The sequence below is a fragment of the Lipotes vexillifer genome, unplaced genomic scaffold (genome assembly GCF_000442215.2).
Source record: "Lipotes vexillifer unplaced genomic scaffold, Lipotes_vexillifer_v1.1 scaffold951, whole genome shotgun sequence".
In the NCBI taxonomy this organism is placed as follows: domain Eukaryota; kingdom Metazoa; phylum Chordata; class Mammalia; order Artiodactyla; family Lipotidae; genus Lipotes; species Lipotes vexillifer.
In genome coordinates, this window is record NW_006793664.1 from 1,676,162 (window position 1) to 1,703,681 (window position 27,520).

At 38.6% G+C, this 27,520-nt stretch overlaps 1 protein-coding gene across 1 annotated transcript; it reads right to left on the bottom strand.

Annotated features, from left to right (window-relative positions):
• Window positions 1–1,818: 1,818 nt before the first annotated feature.
• On the bottom strand, window positions 1,819–26,335 carry CFAP97 (cilia and flagella associated protein 97). Its single transcript, XM_007466524.1, has 4 exons — window positions 25,300–26,335; window positions 10,284–10,552; window positions 3,302–3,452; window positions 1,819–1,943 (listed from the first exon to the last, which is right to left on the bottom strand). The coding sequence occupies exons 1-4, from the start codon at window positions 26,333–26,335 to the stop codon at window positions 1,819–1,821; spliced, it is 1,581 nt and encodes a 526-aa protein (XP_007466586.1).
• Between the last annotated feature and the right edge of the window lie 1,185 nt (window positions 26,336–27,520).

Consider the following 27,520-nt stretch of genomic DNA (forward strand, 5'->3'; position numbering starts at 1 on the left):
TTCCCACGTTTCACAGGCCCTATCCTAAACAAAATCTATCAATACAAACTAAGACCAAGAAATTCTGAATTGATGTTCAGTAAAATGCAGTTTGGCTTACTGCCAAAGGTATTAAGAAAAGTAAGTTCGGCGTGCACGCTACAGAGCTTGAGTTAACCCAGAAAAACAAAAAACAAATCTTACTGTGGTTACAGATAAAAAATTCACACTAAGAAAAAGATTTGGCATTTAATATAGAAACTTTCCAATACATTTTAAGGTATACAGAAAAGGCCAGTAATGAAAACAGTGATAATTAGGACAGCAGAAGCAACATGACCTAGATATACTTTGTTGTATAATATAAGAGCCTATAGATTGACAGAAAAAATATTCTAATTTTAAAAGTCAACTATATTACACCCTACTCGCCATTATTAATTCCATTTAAGATTATTAGGACTTTAAAAGTGGGACTGATAAAAATGATAATTCCAGGATTCAACACAAATGCCCAAACCAAAACAAAGCAAGAAAGTTAGCTGACATTTAAAGTAGCCTCAACAAACGTGATTTTTCCCCCCTTTATCATTCATATTTTTAGTTTGCTTTTTCAGCCCTTAAAAACACTAGCTGGGGGCTTCCCTGGTGGCGCAGTGGTTAAGAGTCCGCCTGCCAATGCAGGGGATACGGGTTCGTGCCCCGGGCCGGGAAGATCCCACATGCCGCGGAGCGGCTGGGCCCGGGGGCCATGGCCGCTGAGCCTGCGCGTCCGGAGCCTGTGCTCTGCAACGGGAGAGGCCACAACAGTGAGAGGCCCGCGTACAGCAAAAAAAAAAAAAAAAAAAACACTAGCTGGAATTTCTAAAGCTGCGAGACAATGCATTTCTTTCTTTTCTTCTCACTTGAAACAATAAACTCTAAGTATAACACAACTCATTAACAGCATCACTTAAAACACTGTCCTGAGACAACTCAGGATCTGCTTCTTGGCTCTTCAAACTGGTGGTGCTATTTTGCTGATTCAATAGATACTTGCTTTTGCTTATGATGATCTGGTCCTTGGACAAACTATTCACAATGCAGTGGCTCTAAAGAAACCTAATTTCTCAGAATCATCAACTACTTTCCCTGAATATATAAAAACATGAAAGAGGAGCTTCTAAGTTGAGCTTTGTAATACTCACAGTTTGAAATGGTTCAGAATGGTTGATAACGTGTTTGAGATCTAACTCAGTTCCCTTCTACAGAAGTAGTAGGCACCTCTGGCGAATCACAAGGACTGCCCCAGTTCAAGCTTCACTCAATCTGCTCATCAAATCTAAATCAGCTCCACCAATGAAAACAAATTTCAAGATTTGTTTCATAATAACTATCTTACAATTAAGTTATAAGTCACACTGCGCAAGTTCTGAAGCAAAGAGAAAATAGTCAGTCAGGAGCTATGCTCAGGGTATAAAGCTTACAAGAAATGAAAAAACAACAAACAAGAACTATATAGCTAACATCTTGGGTCCAACGTTCAGCGATGCTATCACAACTGTTTTGTCAGTCTGACAGCTGAACCAATTTCTATGTTGAACAAATACACCGGCATACTACCATTTCTCTGTAAAATACATACAAGTCTCCTATAAACTCCTCACAGGAAACACTGATTTTATATTAAATTGTCTTTTTCAAAACAATTTTGCATCAAATTACAATAAATTACAAGTCACTGTTGTATACCTTAAACTGCTTAAAGAAGTATTTAGATGTTTATACAGAGAATGATAGTAATATACAAAAGCACTTCAATAAAAATTTGATGATCAATGTTTAAAGTAAAAAGAGTTTTTATAACCAAGCTGTACGGACATTAGGGGGCTTAGGTCTTAGCAACAGGCCACTGGATGTGTCAAAAGCTGATTGCTCACTCTTACAACTGAGACCACTGGTAGCACTGGATGTCCTGGAAGCTCCTCCTGAAAATATATAAAGAATAAGAAATGATTTGAATTATTTAAACTAAATATATAAATCATCATCTAATAAACTTCCTCTCCTATCTTGAAGCCCAGAATAAAACTGTCTTCCCTATCTCACAGGTGTTTTTAATAGTCTAATTTGATTCTCAACCAGGAATGTACTTCTGAATTCCCCGTGGAACTTAAAAATATAATAACAAACATGCCCAAACGCTATATTAGGGCATTTTGATTCAACAGATTTGGAGTGGGAATAAATGTTTTTAAAAGCTTCTCAAAGGATTCAAGTGGGAAAAAAATCTCTATGTATAACCACTTATACATTTAGTCAACAAATAATTTACTGCTTTCAAGGCATAATACTAAGTGTGAGTAATTGGAATAAGACCGTTTCTTAGTCATGAACTCAGCCAAGGAAATGATGCTTGAGGGATGAGTGAACGGAATTACTAGTCATTTGAGTGTTTAAGATTACAAGCGGTTCCAACTTTCTCTTAGGATTAGCTTCTACAGACTTTACAGGTTTTCTTTTTTTTTTTTTTTTTTGCGGTACGCGGGCCTCTCACTGCTGTGGCCTCTCCCATTGCGGAGCACAGGCTCCAGGCGCGCAGGCTCAGCGGCCATGGCTCACGGGCCCAGCCGCTCCGCGGCGTGTGGGATCTTCCCGGACCGGGGCACGAACCCGCGTCCCCTGCATCGGCAGGCAGACTCTCAATTACTGCACCACCAGGGAAGCCCCAGACTTTATAGTTTTGAACACGTACATGAACAGCACAGACTTCTGTAAGGAAAAAGGTCTGGCCTTTCCATGCGTCACACACCCTAGCACTCAGTGGTCACTCCCACCTGCGTTCTCTGGGACACACTACCGGCCAGGCATGTAACGGATCATATATTAAGTATTAAGAGGGATTAATCTGATGACTACAGATTGCTAATTCTTCTTTTAGTTACCAATGAGGAAGAAAAAGCACATATTAGGGCTGGAAGATACTACTAAAAATTCTTAACTGGCTAAAGAGAATGTTTCAGCGACTTTAAATAGCATATCTGTTCATTTCTTCCTTAAATAAACATATTGAAAGTAAAAGTCTCTCCTCCATTATCTAAGAGATAACTGATATTTTCAATTGTTTTTTCTCCTGGCTTCCCTCCTATGCTGCCATTATACACTGTAAATGAAACCTGAAATTAATGAAGTAACACAAATAAAACAAAGCACGCCGGTGAAAAACAACAGATCGCATTCCAGTAGTAAGCACTTTAAAACTCTATCGTTAAGAACCAAAGTTATATGTTCTTAAAAGGACAAAAGACACGAACAAGTACAAAATAATTTTGAGTATGCTTACTTAACGGGCTGTACTGGCCAAGAGTGGACCTCACTCGTCTGGAGGCTGGGGCTGAGCTGAGATAACCCCTGTTGCGGTGATGGTCCATCAGCTGTTCTGAGCGTTTCATACCAACTGTTGGTTTCACAGCTTCAAGCCGTTTCAATAAAGCCTTCATTTAAAGACAACCAATTTAAAAGCCAACATTAGAAAAATAGCAATAGTTTTTTAAAAAGGCGAATACTTTCTAGAACCTGAAATTCACAAAATAAAGTAGAAAAGACTTTAAGTCACTGTGAAAAAATATTTCAAATAATGTACTTTCAGGAAATCTAAGGGTTTTCACCTATCCTATGGCTAACCAAAACCGCTATGATTTTAACAACCGACTGTAGGCACATCTCTCTTCTTTGTCGGGTTACAATCTTAGAAAAGGTGCTGTAAGCTAAAATACATTAAACCTGATTTTCTCGTAGAAATGACATAATGGGAGCAATAATGCTAAGAGCCCAGCATTCAACCCTAGAAATGACTGTGAACATATCTAAGCTACTATTATAAGTTCTATCTATATACGCGCACAGAGCAGTGACTGTCAACATGTTTACTTTCCAGTGGTGCCTCAGGGCTCCTAGGACGTTGAGGAAAGGCCAATGGGCCGGCCTCTCAGGTCTCCCACTCCTAATTTCTACCGGCCCAACTATGCTTTCTGTATTGTCTGTTTTATATATTGAAGATTCTGCATAAAATTGTTTGGAAAAAAAAAGTTTTTGCTCTTAAGAAGTTTGAAATCAACTACTATAGAACATAAAGCTTTTTAAAGATTGTATAGACCAACTAGCCAAGGCAAGACAGTATCCAGTAGTGTGGTATGTGCATTAATACGATTCTGTAACAGAGGCTAATGTGTAATGTCCCTAATTTTATTCATAATCCTTCCTTCACAAATCAGAAGGTGAAAGAGTTTCTTTTGTTTGATTTTCACAAGCTTCAGTGAGAAAGGAATGTTTAAGTAGACCAAATGGATGGGGGAATTGATCCATGGTTGTGTTTTATTATTTTCTTCATTGACTTAAACCTCCTCTATAGCAAGTTGATCTTTATTTGAAAAGAGAATGCTGTCCTGCACTAAGATTCACATTATAAAGTTAGCCTCATGAGTTCAGTCATAGGACAAGTTTTCTCTGGACAGTCTTTTTTCCTTCTCCCTCAACTTAGTTTCTTCTTTGTATTGTGGTATAATCCACATACGATTTACCATTCTAACCGTTTTTAAGCCTACAGTTCACCACCACCAACTGTCTCCAGAACTTGTTCTCAACTGTTATCAGCCCCCTCCCACCCTGCTATTCTAAGGCTCCATCATCAGTGTTCCTGCGCGATTCCAGAGAAGCCAGAATATTCAGGGAATAGCTATCGAGGAAAGGAGAGCAGGGGTTGTAGAATGAAAGGAGCTTGCAGATGAAAGGCAGAGGCGCAGGACACAGGAAGAAGCAGCCGGACCCACCCAGAGGACTCAGCCTGCCGGTCATCTACCTGCATGAAACGGCCTTCTTCAGTTCTGAGCCTTCAAACGCTAGAAGAGAGTCAACTCCTCAGTGAAGTCTTACACAACTAGAGTAATGGTTGTCTTTGCTGGGTTCAGAGTCAGGATTTATCTGTGGTTCCACCTGACTATAAAGTCTACGGTCTTTCCATAATAACATGCTGTCTTTCTCTCTTTGTAGACAGAGAAACTGTACAATTTAGGTGCCAAGACCTACCAACTAATATATCTCCTCCACGTGCAGTTTATAACTGAGTAAGAAACTTGCTGGGTATCACATCATCAATGTATTTTACTGGGTAGAGAACCATTCGCTGTTTTATCTGATTATCCTATTAACTACCCATTGAGCTGTGCACGGTGGAATGGACAGCACAGAAAACTTGGTATTTTCAGTTACCTACTAATTTTGTTTTTTTGCTGGTAGAAGTCAATGTTTTTTAGATAAACTGATAATTCCCTAAATTTATTCATTTGATTGTATGTACATTTTTCTTTTACAAACTTTAAGAAAACTGCAATGCTTATTTATCAGATATAAAACATATAAAGTAATGTGATCAAAATCAATTTTGAAATAAGTTAACAATAAGGCAAAAAGTAAACCCATTCTGTAATGCTGATATGTCACTTATCAAGATTACATGCAGAAACCTAGGGAAGTAAGAGAGCAATGATTTGGTTCAGCTATCCAAATCACACGGAACCGTGCCATGTATCTGTGTGCGATATGAACACAACAAGCTCAGCAAAAGCTAAAGGAATGATTTCAGATACAAACAGCTCTTACTTTTAGAAACAATATACTGATAAAAATATGAAGGATTACAGTAGAAACCCTAAAATCAAAAGTATATACATTTCAATCTAGTCATCAATTTACAACTCCTGAGTAAGACTTAAAAATGATAGGTCAAAATACTGTAACACTTGTAATTGAGTGATAAAAAAATATGTTTTCTAGTCAGAAAGACCTGGATTTAAACCTTTGCTCTGCCACTGATTGTGTGACCTTGGTCAAATGACTTAATAGTGATATTAACAATGAAATAAAACTCAAAGAGTCAGTTTAGGGTACTAAGTGAGATAATGCATATAAAATGCTCAGAACACTGCCTGGCATATAGTAAGGACTTATTAAATATTAATTGCTATCCTTAATACTGCTTTGACTATTTTCTAGTTGTCTGACACACTCTAGTATTATCTTCATAGCTAAGTTATATATTAATGATAGGGCAGTATTTTATATTCTTTCTTATATCCATTCCAGTTTCTTACATAGCTCATAGCAGACATTAAACAAATATGTGTTTAATGGATTGAAAAATGTAAGAATGGTTACTTATATTCCCATTTATGGTTTACAAAATCTTAGAACTGCTACTCAAATCAGATTCTAATAATGAATCCGAACAGCTTGTTCAAATATCGCTTTTCTATCTAGGAAGTATCATTCTTTTTCGAAAGAAAATTAACCCAGCCTGAATCCTGTCTTCTGAGGTGGAAAGGTTAAAACAAATGAATGGACAAGCAGTGAGTTAATGATTTCTGCAGCTGTCGGCAGAACAGCTTTATTGCTTTATTGTTTCTAAAGTGAAAAAGCAAAGACCCCGAAGGACATTAAAGAGTAACAAGTGTCCTACAGTCTGGGACAATCACCACTGTTCTACATATTTGTCTATAGCTGGAGTTGTATTGTTATCATTAGCTTGCTTTCTTCTATGGAAGGAGATAACAGACAATAAGCAGAGGAGGAAAACCAAAGTGAGTGAACTGTAAATTATTTCAAGACCTTGGAACAAAGGTACTGACTAATCCACAGATAATACTCATACTTGGTATGAGATTTGCTATAAAACTTCATCTTTGTGACAACATATCACTCTCTAATAGTTTTCACATATAACTAAAATTACCTCCCTAAACCAGCAGACAAAGAACAGAAGAAGGAGGAAGGATTTTATTGGATTTAATGTTTTTAAGACTGGTTTGAATTTTATAAATTTACATTGGGTTGGCCAAAAAGTTCGTTCGGGTTTTCTGTAAGATGTTACAAAAGCCCGAACAAATTTTTTGGCCAAGCCTATACATGCATTACTTTTACTTTAAAAATAATATTTTAACACAGTAACTCCTGAGTGGAAAGATTATGGTTTACTTTATTCAATTACTCCTCTCCCCACCCCCTTTTCACAGCACAGGAAACTGACATACATACATTTAAGAGCATGAAATAGCCTCATTATTTTTAGAGTAAGGTGAAACTATAAAGTAAGTATCCTCACTGACCCCCTCTCCTTCTGCTAAGGTTATTCTTGCACTCTTTCATAAAAACAGAATTCATATTATGTCCAAATGAATATAAAGAGACATGGTTTCACAAGAATATTTCAAAATTCATGAATGAAAAAATTTGTTCCCTTTTGAAATAATGAAGTTCTAATATAATTGAGTCTATATGTAGCAAGCACGCCCTCTACTGGATAGAGGGCTCTCCTTTTCTACCTCTTCTGCACAGCACTTCTTTGTCTCAAGTCTGAACAGCCTCTGGATTACTAATGAACTAATTTGAGAGTACTGGAACAGAACTGCTTTAGTCATCATGCCTGTTAGCCATCTGAACTGGCCTCTATCACTGGAGATGGAGCAAATGAAGGATTATAAATCATGAAAATTAAAAAGTAATGGACCCTGCTTGTGCAGTACACCTGACACAAGTGCTGTGTGAGCACATCTGTACCCATGCATATGTGTTTAGACTACGAACAGTTTAGCAAACAGGTTAAAAAGTATATCATCTCACACTGAGGAACTATTAGAGCCAATGTGGCTCTAAATAAGGATTTGGTAGGTGGCTGCTTATATAATAAATACACAAAAAGTGATGATTTACAGAAGTACCCAATTAGAAAATGTAATGAAAAATTTCATGGCAATAGCATAAAAATACATAGTTAAAAAAAAACTATAAAACCTTACTAAGGTAGAGTATAAGAAGGCTTGAGTAAATGGAAAGACATACCATATTTCTAGATAGGAAGGTAATATTTTAAGAGTGCCAAACACTCTGCAATTAAAATGTAAAGTCAACACAATTCCAACAAAAATTTAATAAAAAAACTTTTTATAAAGAAAAAAATCAGTTAGTATGAAGAATAAATGCAAAGGAACAGCCAAGAAAAAATTTTAAAAGGTATAGAATTAGTTTTATTTTGGTATAGATGATGAAGAGTTAAGCATAAATCTGGAAGATTACTTTTCTTTACAATAACGTAATAATATTTTATAATAAATTATGTTTATTTTCCTGTTTAGCTTTAAGCTACTTTTTCCACTTCTTATGAATTAAGCTTTTGTTTCAGAGCTGCACTGCCCAAAGCCACAAGCCACATGTAGCTACAGAGCATTTAAAACGTGGCTAGTCCAAATTAAGATGTGCTCTAAGTATAAAATATACAACAGGTTTCAAAGACTTAGTACCAAAAAAGGGTAAAATATCAATTTTTTATATTGATTACATGTTAAAATGTAATATTTTTGATTTAGTCAGTTAAAATATTATAGCAGAATAATTTCACCTGTTTCTTTGACCTTTCTAATGTGGCTACTAGAAAAATTTAAATTATACATGTGGTTCACATTATATTCTACTGTCCTAGAGTATAACAAATAAGACCTTACTATGAAATGGAGAAAAATATTGCTCACATATACATATTACTAAGCATACAAAGTAAAAAGAATAAAATGGTGGTAATTTTCCACTGTTTATTAAAACAGCTGAGATGTACTGATACATCTCAACTGACGTAGTAGCTATGGTTGCCAAACATTGTGAATGTAATTAATGCCACTGAATCAATCACTTAAAAACAAAATGGCAAATTTTATGTTACATATATTTTACTACAACTTATGAATTGTACACTTTAAATGAGTATGGTATGTGAATTATATCTCAAAAAAGCTGTTAAAAAAAAAAGTAACCCCAAAGCTAGGTAACCAGGACATGATTCTGCCACCTGCTAGCTGTTTAACCTTGAGGAAGTCCCTGCGCCCTACTCAGTGTCTCATTTTCTCCTCCACAACAACAGTAACTGTGTCGTTAGGTTGCTACGAGAATTAAATGACCTAAAATTGTAAAACAGTATGCACTATGCAACTGCTTGTTAAATAAACAAAACAAGACTCCAGAGCCATGTGGGAGAGTGAAAATAAGGTAAAACCAAATGTTCGTGACACATACTAATTCCAAATTTTCTTAAATCATGAATGAATCTTGAAACTGCCAGAGTGACGTGCAGGAAGTTATCATGTAGCTCACTACCCACCAACCTCACTTCAACTTGTTTGCTGTTACCTACTTCCTGCCACATTCAGGGTGACTCTCCTAAAAGGCCCAAGAGTACTATTTTTGTAAATATACCAACCCAGCTCGCCAACTCCTGGTGCTAGTGATGGTAACAAAGAAATTCACAAGAGTTGTTACTCTTGCAAGTTCAGGTTAAGTACATAGTCAAATAGAACTGTACTGATGACAAAACATAATGAGGGTGAATTTTGCTAATTATTCTAGTAAGTTTAATAATGGCTTTACCAATTATTTTAGCTCCCAATGTATGTGCTCATTAAGGGTCTAATTTTAGTTTAAGATGCTACCTGGGTTTAAAATCTTGGCTTAGCCACTTCCTTACCAGCTCCTTGTCCATGGGTTAATTATTTAACCCTTTTAGGTCTCAATTATTCCATTTGTAAGATGTGGATAAAAATAAAGTACCTACCTGAAAGAATTATTGTCAGGATTCAACAAGCTAATATTTAGAAGACACTTAGAACAATGCCCAGCATTAAAGAGCTCAATAAATATCAGCAATTACTATGAACTGCATTTTATAAAGAAAATGACATGCTATGAATAAATAGTTTTTAATGTGAATATTTTCAACAGTTTCCATATATATTCCTTAGGACATCAAAGGGTACTTATATGGTTTTTAACAATCAATGTCTTTCATACATTCAAGCAGCAGGGCAACAAATTTGACCTCTCTGAGAATGTATTTATTATTTAAAATAAATGATACTTAAATTATTTTAGCTTTCGAGGATAAAATGAAATGAAACAGATTTAGCTCTCCAGAAGAGATATGTATCTCACCCTTGGACACCATTTCCTGTACTACTATAGTGATTTCACAGATATAGTCAAATAAATAATGGAGCTTTCAGTATTTTCATTTAATATTCCCTTAAAATATAGTTTCCTGGATAAAAAAGCACACATTGTACCTTCCAGGCTCATAGCTCATCATGTATTTCAGGCCATACATATCTATTCCTACTTTTATATAAGTAAGTTAGAAAATTTCGCTGTATTGGGTTTCTTGAAAGTTGGACTAACAAATCAGTACAAATGCATTTTCTTTGATGACGAAAAAAATCTCAGTTACTTACCAAATTTTCTCTTTCAATCCTTTGTTGTTCCCTCTGTCTGTTGAGAGCACTATGATATAACTTAGGGGGAGGACCAGTCGATCTTCTTGGAATCGTACTTTTGCTTCCTGGTTTTTCAGCCTGTCTCGACAGTTCTTTCAAAAGCCTCTGATTTTCCCGATCAATCTGTCTCACCTCCTCTCTTGTGAAAGAGTAGTTTTTCCTAGGTGCTACTGAAGGCTGATCAAAGTGATGTTTTTGTGGTCCCTTTTTATCTAATTGCAGAAAAGCTATAGAAGTGAGCAAAAAAAGGGAAAATGGCTAAACAAAGCAGCACAGAAATATGATGGTTTATGCTTTAGCTCCTATAAATGGAAACTACATTAAGTCACGAAAAGGGATGTATGAAATAATGCCAGTGACATCCAGACTACAATTGGGTAGAAAAAAATTCAGAGGCAGCTTAGAGTTTTATGCTTGTTGGGTTCTTTGGGAATAAAATGCTAACATAAAACCATAAAAGTATTTTAATAAGAAATGTTCATGGCACTGGTTGTACACTGCTGGTATAATTTATGGAAAATGCCTTTGTCACATTCGTTTTATGTTCTCCTAAGGCAGTTTAAAAGTTAGAAACCTCTGGTGGAGTGCACAGACGCAATACTTAGCTGAGATGGTTTTTATTGGTTGGAGGGTATACTTCAAAAAATAAAATGTCCGCAGCAATGCAAACAATGGCCAGAAAATAGCAAAAGCAAACCCAGAATATTCTGAAACCTTCAACTTAACCTGAAAATATTTTACTACACAAGATTTATGACCTTAATATTGGCATTAAAACAAATACTTGTATTATAAAAGTCAAACTTTTATTCCTGACTAAACAAAAGCCAAATAAATACATTATATAAAAGGAATTTTTAACAAAGAAAAATATTTTCCATACTATGATTATCAAATGAAGCTTTTATCAACATGCTAAATTCTTAAATTTTCATTATTATAACAATTTTCAGTAAGTCACAATTATTACTGAACATCTGTCAGAAGTTTCTAAAAATATTAAGTTGGCTCAGTGTTTCAGCTTAAGTCTGGGCTAAAAATTAATACATTATATCAGATTAACAGAATGGTACGTTTGTTTTGTTTTAACAATATTTTTTTTAGAGTAACCATTACTTGTTTTTATTAGAGTGTAGCTTTATGTAAACTCTTTTACTTCCTTAGTATTTTATACTGTTAAAAGCACAGTGCTGCGCCACAAAGAGGCATTTTAAACTCCATTTAAAAATGTGGCTGGTGCAAAAAATTTAAATCCTTTGAGCAAAGTCACAAAAACTGTAAATCTACCTCCCAAAGATTAAACTGAACACTATCAAAGATTACAGAAACTTTAAAAAAAATGATTAACAGTGGCTTCCTGAAAGGAAAAATTAGGAAATTAGTGGTTGGTAATTTGTTGAAAACCATACCACACTAGTGACAAAACCTGAATAGGAACCCATTTAGAAAGATATATATGGGGTTCAAGATGGCAGAGTAGAAGGACGTGTGCTCACTCCCTCTTGCGAGAGCACCGGAATCACAACTGACTGCTGAACAGTCATCAACAGTGATTTTTTTCTCTTTCTTCCGTGGTAAACAAAACCTGTAACAACTGCTGACAATCATCCCAGGTCGGTTGGTGAGTTACAAATAGAGTTTTTAACAGTAATATTAATGCTTGTGGTTTCTCAGAAAATGGAGGATTTTTTAATTTCCAATTATATAAATCAGTTGTGGAGAATGGGGCGTAAGTAAGAAAAGGCTGTACCTCCCCAGGTCTACGTGCTTGTTGCCGCAGAGGCACAGCAGTGGGTCATGGTTTAGTCAAGTGCTCCTGGGCCGACCTGGGAGGATGTCGTCATCAGGGCCGGTATCCGCCTGGGGAAGGACATAGGGAGGGGGAGGCCCAGATGCCTCGGGAGGAGGGGTTTCTTCTTCTTCCTCTCCCTCCCCTACAAGAGGAGGGGGTGGGGACTTAGAGCTTTTAACATTAGTTTTTTTCCCGTTCCCCCATCTTGGCGGCACATATGTTATCTTTAGATCTTGTTTCCTTTCTGTTGGCAGTTCCCTGCGGGGTCAACCAGGGCCTCAGCCAGTCAGATGGTGTCTCCACGAGACCCCGCCAACACTCAATATAGAGAATCTGATCATCATGTGCCTTAAAGACAATATCTTCCACCGCATCTATAACCGGAATAAAGAACGTACCTCCGGATGGCCATCCCACCTCAAATGTCAGCCATTCCAATTCACAAAGGGTGCAGAGGGTTTCCGGGTCTACAGAGGCCCCGAATTCCCTGCTGATCTGGCAGAAGTCTCTGAAGTGGTCCAGAACTAGGCTTGGCCCACCACAGCAACACCCAGCTCTACCCACCACCAGTCCCTTCCATCAGGAAACTTGCACAATCCTGTTAGATAGCCTCATCCACCAGAGGGCAGATGGCAGAAGCAAGAACTACAATCCTGCAGCCTGTGGAACGAAAACCACATTCATATCTTCACAGAAAGATAGATAAAATGAAAAGGCAGAGGACTTTGTACCAGATGAAGGAACAAGAGAACACCCCAGTAAATCAACTAAATGAAGTGGAGATAGGCAACCTTCTAGAAAAAGAATTCAGAATAATGATAGTGAAGATGATCCAGGACCTCAGAAAAAGAATGGAGGCAAAGATCAAGATGCAAGAAATGTTTAACAAAGACCTAGAAGAATTAAAGAACAAACAGAGATGAACAATACAGTAACTGAAATGAAAACTACACTAGAAGGAATCAATAGCAGAATAACTGAGGCAGAAGAACGGATAAGTGACCTGGAAGACAGAATGGTGGAAATCACTGCCAAGGAACAGAATAGAGAAAAAAGAAATGAAGACGGCCTAAGAGACTCTGGGACAACATTAAACGCACCAACATTCTCACTAGAGGGGTCCCAGAGGGAGAAGAGACAGAAAAAGGGCCTGAGAAAATATCTGAAGAGATTATAGTCAAAAATTTCCCTAACATGGGAAATGAAATAGCCACCCAAGTCCGGGAAGCGCAGAGAGTCCCAGGCAGTATAAACCCAAGGAGAAACATGCCAAGACACATAGTAAGCAAACTGACAAAAATTAAAGACAAAGCAAAATTATTAAAAGCAACAAGGGAAAAATGACAAATAACATACAAGGGAATCCCCATAAGGTTAACAGCTGATTTCTCACCAGAAACTCTACAAGCCAGAAGGGAGTGGCATGATTTTGGGAGATTGGGATTGACATGTATACACTGATGTATATAAAGGGGATGACTAATAAGAACCTGCTGTCTAAAAAAATAAAATAAAGAGATATATTTGTACTATATATAATTGAAGTATCTTCTTCCAAGAAATATCCATTTTGTAGAATTTAATAAGGTTTCTTGATTAATTTAGCCATTTATGAGAGCCTTTAAAATTAAATTCTAGAGGGAATTAAAAGTAAGCTATTTTCCTAATATCATTTAAAAAAAGGTTTTAAAAATAAAAGAAGGCAATAGCTAAAAAATAAAATAAAACAAGAATTTCAGTCTAATTCATTTAAAAAGACAGCATTCTAACTCTCCTTGACGGAGGATATGTTGGATGTTATTTACTGACACCAGGTATCACTAGCACATTTTTCTAAAGTGGCTGCTGTGTGCTTCAGTACATGGCAACCTCCAATATACAATCCATTGTCTTTCCAATTAAGATCTAAAAAAAACGTTAACTTGAATAAACTTTCAGGGATACAAACATATTTATATAAATATTTAAAGTCACACATTTAAGAAATATTGCTTTTTCCTATTTTCTTTAATGAAACAATTTTGCTCAAACTCTTTACAGTATTTCAATATGTCCATCATAGCTACAGCCACTTCTTGACTCATCTAACACCATTTACTGGAAGTACCAGCTTAACTTGCACCTAAGCTAATTGAGATACAACAGCATTTAAAAATTTTGTGTGTAATGTTATTAATGGAAAATTTATCCCAAGCCATATTAAGTCCTTATTCACATATTAGTTCTTAAAAAAAAATCCATCCTGTAGGCATATTCATGATCCCTATTTTAAAATATCAATGATATTTGCTTTTTAAAATGATTTTTAAAGGTTTAAAAAAATCCAACTCTTATAATTGAGAGGTGACAATTCAAGGAATAATAACTAAGTTTACTAAATTTCTTTGTCTTATGAACATCTTGTCAGATGAGAACTTCTGTGACATTCTTCCAGTCTCCTTCCTTTGCATCTTGGCAGGCCTGTGATGGCGTGGACCAACACAATATAGCCCAAGGCTCGGCAAAAACGGAGACAGACACAGGCCACCCCCACCTTGTTGGCTGGCCCAGGGGCCCAAGCACAAGGATTCCAGCATCCTGGAAGTATCAATGGTTTATTTTACCACAATAATAAGACAGGATAGAAAGAGATTAACTAAAAAAAGGAATTGGGGGGCTTCCCTAATGGCGCAGTGGTTAAGAATCCTCCTGCCAATGGAGGGGACACGGGTTCGAGCCCTTGTCCGGGAAGATCCCACATGCCATGGAGCAACTAAGCCTGTGCGCCACAACTACTGAGCCTGTGCTCTAGAGCCCGTGAGCCACAACTACTGAAGCCTGCGAGCCACAACTACTGAAGCCCACGAGCCACAACTACTGAAGCCCGCGTGCCTAGAGCCTGTGCTCCGCAACAAGAGAAGCCACCACAATGAGAAGCCCACACACCGCAACAAAGAGTAGCCCCCGCTCGCCTCAACTAGAAAAAGACCACGTGCAGCAACAAAGACCCAACGCAGCCAAAAATAAATAAATAAATACATAATTAATTAATTATAAAAAATGGAATTGGTCACTTTTCAAGCAAAATTTAGAGAGAATACGAGAGCCAGGACTTTTGGGATTCAGAAGTACAACCACTACTTCATCTTCCTAGTCTCTCCCAGCAGAAGACTTGCAAAGTACTCGAGCTATAACCGAGGAACCACGCCAGAGGAGCCACAGCTGCACCTGGACTCAACTTAAACCCTGGATCTCCAGGTTGGAGGGATATTTGGAAAGGGGGAACATTTTTGCACTGGGGAGGAATGTACATCAGTGTATGGCCAGAGGCTGGACTGAAGAGGTTTTGAAACATGTCCGTGTTATTTGACACTCCTCCCATTAAGAAGGAGGGTCTATGCCCTGGGAAGGTTTATAACCACTTAAACCAATAGAACATGGAAGAAATGATGCTATGTGACTTCCGAGGCTAGGTCATAAAAGGTGATGAGGTTTGTGCCTTGTTTCCTGGAACACTGCCCTTGGAGCCCTCAGCCAGCTGCGCTGAGGCTGCGGTATGTGAAGAAGCCAGGCCACGGGGAGAGGCCACACGTGGGTCCTCCACTCAGCAGTCCTGGTCTTCAAGTCACCCCAAGCCCAGATATCTGACGTGTGAGTAAACCAGCACTCAGATGATTCCAGACCCCCAGCTGTCAAGTCACTCCTGCCTTTGAGTCTCTCCATACCCTAAATGTTGGGGTAATTTGTTATGTAGCAACAGAAACCGATATTTCATCACTTAAAAAATTTTTTTGTGTGATAGACAAACAAAATACCCATGGCCAAGAGCAGTCTACAAGCAGGTAGTTTATGCTTTTTTTTTTTTTTTGGTCTAACTGATTTGGTCTAACCAATTTCTTCCACAGTCATTATGGCTTTATCAATTTGATCATCTAGTTCTGCTTTGCTTTTATTATACATTTTAAATCAATGGCTATTAAATCTTTTTAGTATATTTGGTCAGTTTATTAATGTAAAACACTCTTCTTTGTCCCTTTCAGTAATTTTCACATCCTGAATTCTATTTTGTGTACTACTAAGATTGATATTTCTATTTTCTCCTTGTTACCTGTTTGGCATATCAAAGCTCATTCCTCCTATACTATTTTAAATATCTTTGCAGGTTGGATTTGATTAAAAATTTTTAACCCCCTGATATTATCTTCTGATAAAACTATTTACTTATGTTGTTTGATCTCTTTTCTCACAATTTTATTTCTTTAAAAAATGCTTTTTTGGTTATTTCTTCTTTTTTCCCCATTTTTCCCCCTTTTGGAAGACTGATAAATTTTTTTTTTCTCTAATTGACTACAAATGCTATATTCTAATTCCATTCTTCTAGAATAGAAGTTCTTAAACTTCTTGGTCTCAGGACCCTTTCATTACATCTAAAGATTATCGGGGACCCCAAAGAATGCTTATATGGATTACATCTATCAATATTTATCATGTTAGAAATTAAAAGGAAACAAATTTTAAGATATTTATTAATTCATCTGAAAATAATAAACCAGTGATATGTGAACATCACATTTTTATAAAAAAGGTTAGTGAGAAGAGTAGCAGAGTTGAACATTTCTGCAAATATTTTAATGCCTGCCTTAATAGAAGACAGCTGGATTCTCATATCTGCTTCTGCACTCACTCTGTTGTGCTGTCATTGTCATGTAGCCCCTGGAAAACTCCACACGTGACAGGAGAGAGTGAAAAGCAAATCATGCCTTCGCTTTACGAGTGAAAATAGTTCTGTCCTTGCAGATCCTCTCTAAAATCGTTGAGCTTGCTCCTTTAACACTGTTTCAGGCATTAGGTTCTTCACGTGAGTCTGGTGCCTCTGTTGATTTGAGCTTTTCTCAAACCTTCGGTAGTATCTGGTGGTGGGCCGAGGGTATCTGAGATTTCCTGCCTGCCTATCTGAACCCTGTCTGCTGCAGCCTGCCAGCAAGGACAAACAACATGCTGCCAAGGGATGTGCCAGCAGCCACTAGTCCCAGAGTGGGCACCCTGTTTCTTACCGAGGGTAACAGGGTCTGTATCTTCCCCTTGAATACTGTACTGTTTCATTTCCTCCTATGTTGCTATCAGTTTAGCAATAGGTCTGACAGGTTTCTCTGCTCATCAATGCTTCCTTATCCCGTTTCTTTCTCTTATATTAGTTTTTCTTCCCAGGATACACCCTCTAATAATGTATCTAATTATTTCCTACAGAATCTAGGTGGTAAAATCTGAAGTGGTGCATTTTTAAACCATCTCTGTTTCACCCTCCAGATTCTTCCTAAACTGACCTTATTTTACTGTTACAAAGGATGAAAGGTACTTTAAAATCTAGTCATGTCAACTTCACTGCTCTCCAAACAGGAGCCATTCATGCCATAAGCCAATGCCTAACTTTGGTTTCCTCCACTACTCCACTTTTTAATGCCCTCTCTGCCTATTCAGGGATAAACAGCCCAAGGCCAAAGAACTAATTCCAATCATACCCTTTCGACATTTGTACAGCAAAGGAAGGCTGGGGATGGGAGTGGGAAGTCCCCCCAAAGTAAGATGTCTAATAATTCTAGTCTTCACTGACTTTCCCTTCTCACATTCTCATAGAACCCCAGAACGCTGTATTTAGAATGGACCTTAGCAACCTATATCAACTACCCCCATCTTACAAGTGAAGAAATTGGGGCACAGAAAAGTTACTGCTTGGGCTTCCCTGGTGGCGCAGTGGTTGAGAGTCCGCCTGCCGATGCAGGGGACACGGGTTCGTGCCCCAGTCCGGGAGGATCCCACATGCTGCGGAGCGGCTGGGCCCGTGAGCCATGGCCGCTGAGCCTGCACGTCCGGAGCCTGTGCTCCGCGATGGGAGAGGCCACAACGGTGAGAGGCCCGCGTACCGCAAAAAAAAAAAAAAAAAGAAAAGAAAAGAAAAGAAAAGAAAAGTTACTGCTTGTCTATGGTCATGTGGATGACACCCAGAAGCTTAAAAGTTTCTCTTTTTAAGTCTTTATTGAATTTGTTACAATACTGCTTCTGTTTTATTTATTTTTTAAATTAATTTATTTTTGGCTGCAGTTGGGTCTTTGTTGCTGTGCGTGGGCTTTCTCTAGTTGCAGCAAGCGGGGGCTACTCTTCGTTGTGGGGCGTGGGCCTCTCATTGCGGTGGCTTCTCTTATGTGGAGCACGGGCTGTAGGCGCATGGGCTCAGTAGTTGTAGCACGTGGGCTCAGTAGTTGTGGCTCGTAGGCTCTAGAGTGCAGGTTCACTAGTTGTGGCGCACGGGCTTAGGTGCTCCATGGCATGTGGGATCTTCCGGGACAAGGGCTCGAACCTGTACCCCTGGAATTGGCAGGTGGATTCTTAAACACTGCACCACCAGGAAAGTCCCTATGTTTTGGCCCTGAGGCATGTGGGATCTTAGCTCCCTGACCAGGGATCAAACCCACACTCCCTGCATTGGAAGGAGAAGTCTTAACCACTGGACCACCAGGGAAGCCCCAGCGTAAAAGGTTCTGATTCCGCTTTCAGAATTTTCTTCACCCCTCTGTGTGAGTATTCAAGTTCAACACTGTTTCATTATCCCACGGCCTATAATTGGGACACTTGATTTTATGTTCTTTTATTATTAACTTTTCTTTCACAGGTTTAATATTTTTTAGTTTGAACTCACAAACTTATTAACATTTTTAAACCAATAAATAATGTTAACACTGTTACCTAATAGACGCATCCCTATCTAAAGTCTCGCCCAATATTTGCTGTAATAGCTTGCAAAATATTTACCTCAGAATTCACTATCTGAACGAATGAAGTGTTTTACTGTAGCTGTACTTGAGCTAGTGAGAATGTTTAAACTGAGAGGATGCAGAGCATGCTGTGTTCCTACTCAGCTGGTCTCTGATGGGATCACAGGTCCTGCTCATACTTTTTAAAATGTGTTACCATTATCACTATCATCTTCCTCTCATTAAGTGAATTTAACTTTCCAGGAAGTGGAAAAGGCTGTGAAGAAACGAGGTGAGCCAAGGAGGCCTAAAAGGCCCACAGAGTGGGGTAAATGTTGGAAGTAATAAGGCTTATTGAGATATGAGTGCAGAGGGGCATAGCTTGGCCAGGCACACATCGCATCTCACATGTCCGTGGAAACTGGACATGTGAAAACTTAGTGAAAGAAATGAAGAAAACTTAATGAAAATATTCTTGGAACTGAAAAGCTTCACTGGGTAAACCGAGAATGAAAAATAATTTGAAAGATCTAAAGAAATACCTTATGCAATAGACTGATCTCCATAATTAGTATTTAAAATACTTTACTACTATAAAGAATCTTTGGTGGGTTATTACTGACTCCAATAACAGATGTGTCAACGGGTAAAACGCTGCTTTGTTCCTGTGTCTGTAGAAGCCCTGAATACCGCCTACTGGCCGGTCATTGGGATCAGCGCTCCCTACGGAGCAGCAGTATGAATAAAGCTTTCCTTTTACATTTTAGCTCAGTTTCCGGGTTAAACCAGTGTTTCAGTGTTTCAATTATATTTGGGAAACGGATAAAGGATTTGGGATAGATTATCATTTTTCCAACTTAAAACTTAAAAATATATAGGCTTTCTGTATCTAAAAAGTTTCAGAAATGGATTAGATAAGAGTTGTGAGGATACACCTTAATTATTTTCAATGGAACCAGGTAGTTTTTTTAATGTCTTGATACTCACAGTAGGGTCCTTGAATCAGCAGCATTGGTATCACCATCGGGCTGGCTAGAAATGTAGCTCCTTGGATTCTACTCTAGATTAACTGAACCTGAATCTGCATTTTAACAGGATCCCCAAGTGATTTGTATGTATATTGAAGTTTGAGAAGCTCTGGCCTAGTGGATAAAGCTGGCTGCCCAATTAGCATATATTCCTACTGTTGGGGCTCTGGGCAGGTCACCCCCAAATATGCCATAGTGCCATATTGATGATTTTGAATTAAAGTTATTTAAGAAAAAGCTGGTGCAAGAATGACACTTTGGGGCTTCCCTGGTGGCGCAGTGGTAGAGAGTCTGCCTGCCGATGCAGGGGACGCGGGTTCGTGCCCCGGTCCGGGAAGATCCTACATGCCGCGGAGTGGCTGCGCCCGTGAGCCATGGCCGCTGAGCCTGCGCGTCCGGAGCCTCTGCTCCACAACGGGAGAGGCCACACTACAGTGAGAGGCCCGCGTACCGCAAAAAAAAAACAAACAAAAAAAACAAACACTTTGACCCTCCTGTCTCCCTGAAAACAAGAACTGAATCTCTCAATGTGAAAGGTGTCCTCCCTGTACCAGGAGGGAGAGAGCCAACCTTATCACCAGTGATAGGGAACTGGGGACCAAGAAGGCTGCATAAACAAGCCTTGTCCTTCTTTGCTGATTTACTACTCCAAGTCCAATCCCTGTTAAGATTCTTCACTAATTAAAAACCCAAACCTAAGTTTCTTTGTCCTGTCAATTCCTCACAAAATTTATTGTTTCTTTGTCTAAGAAGTATGAAAGCTGCCTGCCTTGGTTACTTCTTAGCTCCTATTTCTCTGAGACCTCCATAAGTATGATTTAAATCTGTTTTTTTCTCCTGTTAATGTTTTGTCTCAATTTAATTTTTAGGCCAGCCAAAAGAACTCAAGAAGGAGAGGGGGGAAATTTTCTCCTCCCTGACACTACTTTCCCCTCCTTCTTACTTATTAACACAAACTGATTTTTTTTTTTTTTTAAGACAGCTAGCTCCTCCCCATGAAGCTACGTCCTTAAGAGGAAGTTGACCTCCCTCTCCGGACTCCCAATCTTGACTCCAGAGTGAGTTTACTGGCCTGGAATAATCCCATTCCCCTTGCCAGTCACTGTTTCAGGAATGGGAGTGTAACTCAGTTCTGAGCAATGAGACATAAGTGGAAGTCAGTTCAAGGTTCTTCCACTCTAAGAGAACCAGACATGGAGGCAGCTTCCATTTCTCTGGACACTGTCTTGTCTGCATGTGGATACTAAAAGTTGCTGCAGACATCTCTTGGTAGCCTAAGGATGAAGCCAACACCAGCGCTGGGGGAATACAGTGACAGAACCTGGGTCCCTGAGGACATTTTTAAGCCACTGAGTCAGTCAACCCTCAAGCTGGTCTATCTCTGGACTTTCTGTTATGTGAGAAACATTGTTTCATTAGGAATTTCTGTTTCTTACACCCAAAATCACCCTAAATAATACAAAGACATAATCATTGATGGTACTGAACAAAAAGCTCAGATATCACAGACTATTTTCCATTAGATGGTTTTTTTTAAAACCTGACAATTCCAAAAGGGTCAAATGTTTTCTCTCTAAAGCAAGATTTTTATTGGTTGTGTCCTCTCTCATTCCTAGAATGGAGTGATGCTTATAATTTGTGGAATCAAACAGTACTTATTAAAATAAAAAAATGGAACAGTGAGCCCTTAAAATGAACCTACAAGTCATATTATACATTTTCATTTATCTTCTGTAACATTTATTTTCAATATACTTACTTTTCTAATCTAAGAAAATTTTGTAAGATACTTTATAATGCCAAACGTTTGGCTGCTACTTTTAAACGCATATAAATCACAGTAGAAATTATTAAGAACAATGTAGCAATAGACATTTGACACAGAAGAAAAAGTAAACATATTAAGATGCATATTATTAATACAAAACATTAGGAGCAGTCTGCTTTATCACATCAGATAGATTTTTATGGTTTAATTTCTTTTTAAATTTTTATTTATTTATTTTTTTGCGGTACGCGGGCCTCTCACCATTGTGGCCTCTCCCGTCGCGGAGCACAGGCTCCGGACGCGCAGGCTCAGCAGCCATGGCTCACGGGCCCAGCCGCTCTGCGGCATGTGGGATCTTCCCGGATCGGGGCACGAACCCGTGTCCCCTGCATCGGCAGGTGGACTCTCAACCACTGCGCCACCAGGGAAGCCCCTTTATGGTTTAATTTCAACTACCTTCCAATTTTTTGCATTACAAATATGATTTTAAGAAACCTGTCACTTCAAGAAAAACAACTGACAGTATCTGTTGGCAATCATAAAATCTGAGCATTTTAGCAAAAATTAGAATTTCTGATAAACCTGAGTTTGATAGCTTCCCAAGAGCTTTCTAGTGAGATTGGTAGTGATATTAACAACCGTGATTTCTGTATGGTGTACTATGAAATATGTCAACATTTACATGCTCAGTGAACCAACATTTTCCAAATAACCTGTATTCATGTTACAAAACCATGCAAGGGCAAACAATACATTCAAAATGTAAGACAGAGCAATAAATTCTAATGTAATGGACTACAAATTAACATCAGTTTCAAATTGTACATTGCAACTAACATTTAAGAAACTACTACTGTGGAGTCTTGGTGTGGTATCAAAAAAATATCTAAAATTAACGGAAAAGGCTATTAAAATGCTCCATTTCCAGTTATATATCCTCGTAAAGCCAGATTTTCTTCATATACTTCAACCAAAACAATATATCACAATAGCTGTATGCAGAGGCTGACATGAGAATCCAGCTATTGCCAGGCATTAGAAACTAGCAAAAATCACTAAGTTTTTTGTAACTATAGTTACGTTGTATAGAACATGTTACTTATATTAATACATAAGGGGTTTACTATTACTATTCTTTTTTTTTTTTGCAGTATGCGGGCCTCTCACTGTTGTGACCTCTCCCGTTGTGGAGCACAGGCTCCGGACACACAGGCTCAGCGGCCATGGCTCACGGGCCCAGCCGCTCCGCAGCACGTGGGATCTTCCCGGACCGGGGCACGAACCCGCGTCCCCTGCATCAGCAGGCGGTCTCTCCACCACTGCGCCACCAGGCAAGCCCCACTATTACTATTCTTAAATGAAGTAATAAATATTTTTTAAACTTCTGATTTAATTTCTAACATGGTAAATATTTATATAGATATAACCCACTAAACAAAAGCTTCCTGGGGTCCTCAATAATTTCTAAAAGAGTGCTTTTAGTCTTAAGGTCAAAAAGTTTGAAAACTGTTACGCTAGAGCACTGGGACTGATGCTGGAGATCCTGAAGAGATGAAGACGGAGGCAGCCCTCAACCTGACGAATTATCAACCCGATTCGTCATACACCTGATCTTACAGACTGCAAAGTGGCCATTACAATTATTTTTTTAAGTGAAAATTGTTACACTGAATGGCTTGATAAAAAATTAGAGATATTGGGGCTTCCCTGGTGGTGCAGTGGTTGAGGGTCCGCCTGCCGATGCAGGGGACACGGGTTCGTGCCCTCGTCCGGGAAGATCCCACGTGCCACGGAGCGGCTGGGCCCGTGAGCCATGGCCACTGAGCCTGCGCGTCCGGAGCCTGTGCTCCGCAACGGGAGAGGCCACAACAGTGAGAGGCCCGCGTACCGCAAAATAATCAATAAATAAATACTGTCTATTATGTGCCAATACTTGCTAGATTTGGGGATTCCATCAAGGAATAGGATGCTGCCCTCATGTTGCTTACACTGATTCCAGAGTCTCATGGAAGGAAATATGTTTTTGTGACAGAGAGGCAGGGGTGGGGTACACAGCTTCTACACAGAATGTTCAGAAAGAGTATCCCTGAGAAGGTGACATAGAAGCTGAGACCCTAGAAACAGACTGAAGTAGCCTCTACAAAGAGAAAGGCCAACGGCAAGTGCAAAATGCCTCATGAATGCAAAGTATTCTGAGAAGAGTAAGGAAGGAGTGTGACTGGACCAAGAGGTAATGAGAGAGGGGAAAGGAGATGTAGTTAAGTATCCATATGACGGACAGCAATGAATCATTCATCACTCTTAATTGCATATTAGACCAAGTGCATCAGAATCTCATGGCAGAGCCTAGGCATCAGTATTTAACAGTTTGTTTTGATAATTTAACAGTTCTCCAGGTGATGCTAATGTACTGCCTCGGGTGAAAATCACTGATATAAAGTCTGTTAGCCTATGACAAGGAATTTGGATTTAACCTAAGAGTAAGCCCACTGAAGAGTTAAGAAGGAAACTAGCAGGATTGATTTATTTTTTAAAAGATCACTCTTGGTTGTTAGGGGAAGAAGGAGAGGGGCAAGAATAGAAAACTCAATCCTGAAAGTTTTAAGAGACTGAATGATTATTTAACAGGAAAGATATATTGAGTAGAGTCTTAACCACTAGATGGTAATAGCCAATGCCAAGAATCTGATTTTTCAGACACACTAAACAATCAATAGGTACGATCAGAGCACAGAAAACCTCTAAAAGAGGGAACATTCACAAGTGTAAACTGTTCCAAAATACAATTTATCAATCTATGCGACTCATTTGACTAAATAGGGGATTTATTTATGCCCTTACATTGCCACCATATGTAAATTATGTAGCTGAAGATTTATTCTTTCAAGTAACATTTCAAACAAATGAAGACAGTGAGTCCTATTTACAACTTAAAAATTTTATCTCCAACTGCCCTAAAACCTAACCAGCAAGCTCAATATTTTTACAGTTTTATATTAACTAGTCAAAGACAAAGTTCAAAGTTGCTTTTATTTCACCTGGAATATACTGTTCCTTTCAAACTAAATAATGGGTAATAATAAATTGAGACAAGTACAGCAATCAGGATTATCCTAATTCTAAAATACTTCTATCTTAAAGCAACTAAAACTTGAATTATGCTATTTTATCAACTTGGTAATTATTTTCAAGTAATGCTCTTTAGCCTTTAATTTAAAATCTGAATAGTCTCCTACAGTTTAAGTTCTCTAATTTGCCAGCATTCTTACCACTTTCCCTGAAACAGGTCAGGTTATTTTAACCTTAGTGCTGCTGCCTTTCTCAAAGAAGAAAGTGAAATATATCTTATGCCTGTGTCTCTACCAAAGGTGGGAAAACATCTGGTCTCCCCAGGCATTTTGAGTTTGTAAAAGGCACTAAACGGAATCAGTATGAAGTAGTTTCTAGTCCTAGCTGAGCAGCTTTGCAGTAAATATAAACAATGATATTCCAGATATTTTTAAATGGAATATTTGGTAAAGTTATGATAATATCAATGATCCCAAACAATAAAACGTACCTACTAGAAAAATCAAGGCAAATTCACATCATTTAATAGTTAAGCTCAATATAATATTAAGTTTAATATTTAAATTCAACACACAGTTTTTAAAATTACCTTTTAAAAGATGATTCAGGTCCATTGTGTCATGCAAGACTTTTTGCTTGTATCTGTGGTCTAAATTGGAATCCAACACTGTTGGCATTGAGGCAAGACTGGGCTCATGTTTTTCTTTCCCTTTTTTGGCTGATTTCAAAGACTTTGAATTATTTTTTAAATCCTCAACATTTTCATATACTTCTTGACTCACGTTCTCTTGCCTTTTAACTTTCATTTTTTGATCGTTTGATGCAGCCAGTTCAAAAGACTGAACAGGGCTGATGTCCGGAGTCGATAAAGGAGTGACATCTGTCACAGTATCTTCAGATTCCTCGGTGTAGTCACCGACTTTTGGTTTAGTACCTGAAGTTTGTGCTCCTGTTGATTTTTCTCCCAGTTTATATTTCTGTTTTGGTGGCAAGTGGGTTACACCAGAGAGACGCTTCTTTAATGATGGAGATGAATCAGATAAACAGACATCAGACCCGGTATTTGAACAGTCTGTATCAGAACTTGAAGACGAGGAGGACAGAGAGGAAGAGGAATTACTTCTGGAATCCTTTTTACTTACGCTTTTCTTGAAGTTATTAGATGGTTTAGCTGACTTTGACCTGACATGATGCTTTTTCTCATCATCACTGCTTTCCTCTCCATCTGTATAGTAATCACGTTCGCCTTCTTTTACAATTTTGGGAATGCTACTGGGGACGGGCCAGTGTATTTTATGTTCTACTGTAGCATCACACAATTTTGATCGTGAAGAAGTGGTCAAGGACAAAGAATTCCTAGCTTGTACATTATCATTTTCTATGGGGTGTTCTTCCGGAGAAATTTTCTCATTTCTTTCAGTTCCCTTCTCAGTAAGATCATTTTTCCTTCTTTGTATTCCAAATTTCAAGTTTACATTTTCTGTATCTTTATCTATTCTCTCTTCAGCGTCAGCATTTTGCTTGTCAAAAACTGAGTTACTTTCACATTTCTTTGCTTCTTCAAAGTCACTGTCAAAGAAAGAATGGTCCACTTCACCTTCTGATATATCTCCAAACCGATCCATGACGGCAAACATATATCTGAAAAGAGGGAAAGTGTAACCATTAGACGGAAGAGTAATTTCCAAATACTTTTCATTTTTATACAGTAATTGCAAATTTTCCAAAACTGAGAACTTTGGGTAATAGATAAAGAGAAACATGAAAAAAAACAAAAAAACACCACCAAAAAACCAATAACTCGGACTTCTCTGGTGGCGCAGTGGTTAAGAATCCATCTGCCAATGCAGGGGACACGGGTTCGAGCCCTGGTCCGGGAAGATCCCACGTGCTGTGGAGCAACTAAGCCCGTGCGCCACAACTACTGAGCCTGCGCTCTAGAGACCGTGAGCCACAACTACTGAAGCCTGCTTGCCACAAGTACTGAGCCTGCACTCTAGAGCCCACAAGCCACAGCTACTGAAGCCCGCACGCCTAGAGCCCGTGCTCCGCAACAAGAGAAGCCACAGCATTGAGAAGCCTGCACACCACAATGAAGACCAGCCCCCACCCGCTGCAACTAGAGAAAGCCCATGTGCAGCAATGAAGACCCAATGCAGCCAAAAATAAATTTAAAAAAACACCAATAACTCAGTGAAATGATAATGGGGCTACAGGGATAATATCAAGTAGCACCAATGATCTGAACAATAAGTAAGTCTAATAGTTTGGTTCACAAGAAAATAATAAGAGATCGTCAGGCATATCACAAACATGGATACCTAGACTGACCTCCAAGGAAAACCTGAATGCTATAAATTAAGTACAGTTAGAGTTTAGAATAAGAAAGGATGGTGCTAAGTGCCCGTCGTCGGATGAATGGATAAAGAAGATGTGGCACATATATACAATGGAATATTACTCAGCCATAAAAAGAAACGAAATTGAGCTATTTGTAATGAGGTGGATAGATCTAGAGTCTGTCATACAGAGTGAAGTAAGTCAGAAAGAGAAGGACAAATACCGTATGCTAACACATATATATGGAATTTAAGAAAAAAAAATGTTATGAAGAACCTAGGGGTAAAACAGGAATAAAGACAGAGACCTACTGGAGAACAGACTTGAGGATATGGGGAGGGGGAAGGGTGAGGTGTGTTAGGGCGAGAGAGAGACATGGACATATATATACTAACAAACGTAAGGTAGATAGCCAGTGGGAAGCAGCCGCATGGCACAGGGAAACCGGCTCGGTTCTTTGTGGCTGTCTG

Bases quoted from the DNA above. Each gene is read 5' to 3' on its own strand.
- CFAP97 (XM_007466524.1), bottom strand. From the start codon at position 26,335: ATGGATCGGTTTGGAGATATATCAGAAGGTGAAGTGGACCATTCTTTC. The intron at 3,453-10,283 runs GTAAGTAACTGA...CTTTAAATGAAG, and splicing joins GGATTGAAAGAGAAAATTTG to GCTTTATTGAAACGGCTTGA. The intron at 1,944-3,301 runs GTAAGCATACTC...TATTTTCAGGAG, and splicing joins TGGCCAGTACAGCCCGTTAA to GAGCTTCCAGGACATCCAGT.